This window comes from Montipora foliosa, unplaced genomic scaffold (genome assembly GCF_036669935.1).
Source record: "Montipora foliosa isolate CH-2021 unplaced genomic scaffold, ASM3666993v2 scaffold_46, whole genome shotgun sequence".
NCBI classification, from domain to species: domain Eukaryota; kingdom Metazoa; phylum Cnidaria; class Anthozoa; order Scleractinia; family Acroporidae; genus Montipora; species Montipora foliosa.
In genome coordinates, this window is record NW_027179767.1 from 35,001 (window position 1) to 37,500 (window position 2,500).

Sequence of the window (2,500 nt, forward strand, 5' to 3'; positions counted from 1 at the left end):
AACTCGAGTAAACACGACTGTGAACTTTTGAGTTGACAAAGTTAAGAAATAATTTGAAAATAATCTTGAATAATTTTTCGACCCTCGACCATTTACCCTCGACCCTCGACCATTTACGCTCGACCTTCGACTAGTTACCCTTCTGAGAGCGGGTGTCATATCGAAAATCTATTAGTTAAATTTGGATTTATCCTATTGATTTCCTCATAAATTTTCCGTTGACGAAAGCGTCTCCCCAAGTGGAATAAAAACTTTAAGCTTCTGAGGTGTTTTAAAACTGTCACATTTTCGCCCAACACCAAATTAACCTTTAAAACAACGCTCTGCAATTAATGTGGAGTATCCTGACTTTCTGAGAACATTTTCACAAAGGTTTGGAACTTTGTTTTTACCAAAAGTGTTTTTAGAAATGAAAGAACTATAATTAAAACAAAATTTGCGACCACAACTTCGTTGTAACCTCTTAGTGAACAAAATCAAACACTTATCCCCGATTATTACAACTAAACAATTTGAAATAGCTGAGGCGAAACCAAGGGCGGTACGCTTGAAAACTATTTGGATGGTGATTGTCACCTTGAAGATGCTTCGACAAAACGAATTCTGTTGGGAAGCTCCTTTTCGCGTAGAAGATGAAAATGACAAGCTACTAACCAAGCCATAGATCAGTCATTTCAGACTTCCTGTTTACTTTAAAAGCGTCACTGTCTTCATATTCTTTTAAGAATATGAAGACTATACCACACCAAAGAATTAATAGAGAAAATAATTAACATGCAACACGATATAAACTCTACTCTAGCATTTTTAACTCGCTTTATTCTAGAATACACTGCGTTTACCCAAACTGAGAGCATTTGCAGTTGATTGTACCAAAAAATGTCACAAGCAGGTTTAGCACGAACAGGTTCAATGATAATGGTATTTGATTTATATATCGCACATATCGCATAAAGTCCTTTGGCGGTTTGCAATTCTTTCTCTGGGGTAACTCGTCAGTCGGAGCTTACAGAGTCACCCCAGATAACCCACCTATCCAACCCAAACATAAATGTGAAAGTAGGACAAACCACAACACCGGGCGAATCTTCTCTACTCTCCCCCCACCCCCCGGGGGGCTTAGCCGTCCGGAACAAAGAGGTAAGCTGCATCGCGTGAGAAATGGGCTCACGTTTAATGGTCATCAAGAAGTATTCTCACATCATAATTACACGGGTTTCCAGTGCAAGCGTGCATACATTTTACGAACCTATTATATTTTCCATTATCTGCACGTAATACTATTTATTATATAAGCAAGCTGGTTCGAGATAAAAAGGAAAAAATTCTGATTGGTTTTCTGAGCGGCCCGAATTTTACAATACAGAGAGCTAAGATGGACCGGCCACGAGCCAGCGTACGTATATGGGTTACAAAACTGTGTCATTTTCTGTTTCTGTTTCCATTTGTCGGACATAAAAAAGAGAAATTCGAGAAATGTTGTTGGAGTTCCATACGAAGTTTACTTTCCAGAACCGTTAACAGAGGGAGACAAAGGAATAGAAAACCGTGCGCAAGACAACAAATATAATGAAAAACCTTATTGAAATGTACCAGCTTGTTTGGTCCGTACTTTGTAAGTTTATTTAGGCTGGATCCATAACTTAACCATTTTTTCCCAGTACGAGCCGCACACTAGTACAATATCATCTATTTTATTTTATTCACCTATATTCGCAAATAGCGCTCTAGAAGTAATAAATGTTTATTGTAATTGGCATTATTATTTAAAATAGCGTGAACTCAGCCCCTTTAGAAATAACATTGTGGTCAGTGTTTGCAAGCTCTACAATTAATTTTCGCGAAGGAATTTTCTTTTTTTCCTTTTTCTACAATCAAGGTTATCGTATTGTTTCTGCAAGCAATTTTATGATATATCTGACTGATTAGAAACGGAAGCCTTTCTTTATATCCTTTAGTAGAAACCATACACATCAACACAAGACTTTCCTACGTTATTTCCCTCGCCGCTATTCATCAAATCTTCACCATACCATATCCTGAATTTCTGACCAGCGGCCACAGACAAAGGGGCAGGGAAAAAATCTAACACAATTTCGGCAGAATTTTTATCAAAACCTGGGAGTTCGTAAAAATTATAACGATCAAAGCTAACAGAACCGGCTGTTGGAAAAACACGGTTGTTATTTTCGTCAGTGATATGGACATTTACTTTTTTGGCGTATTGGCTGGAGCTGCAGCCCCACTTTGTGGCAGAGGCTGAGTCGGAAATAATGCAATTCACGTATCCTGAGTGATGAACCAGCTTCAAGCGATAAATGTCTCCTGGCTTGTGGATCGCGAAGGTTCCAAATGAATTGTCCTTTGCCCCAAAGCACACTGGGTTGGCGTTAATGTTTTGCCATGATCCTAAAAAAGTAACAAAAAGAGAATCGAAGTTGCTGAAACGAGCAATATTAAAGGGCCTATGACGTGCACCTTTTTTGTTATGTATTTCTTT

The 2,500-nt window shown here is 38.3% G+C and overlaps 1 protein-coding gene across 1 annotated transcript in view; it reads right to left on the reverse strand.

Moving 5' to 3' along the window:
* Positions 1 to 799: 799 nt before the first annotated feature.
* Positions 800 to 2,500, reverse strand: part of LOC137989483 (uncharacterized) — a 5,960-nt gene continuing 4,259 nt past the window's right edge. The window contains exon 2 of the mRNA XM_068835296.1: positions 800 to 2,500. This exon is cut by the window's right edge and continues 11 nt beyond it. Within this exon, the coding sequence (XP_068691397.1) occupies positions 1,955 to 2,500 (546 nt within the window). The 3' untranslated portion in view covers positions 800 to 1,954.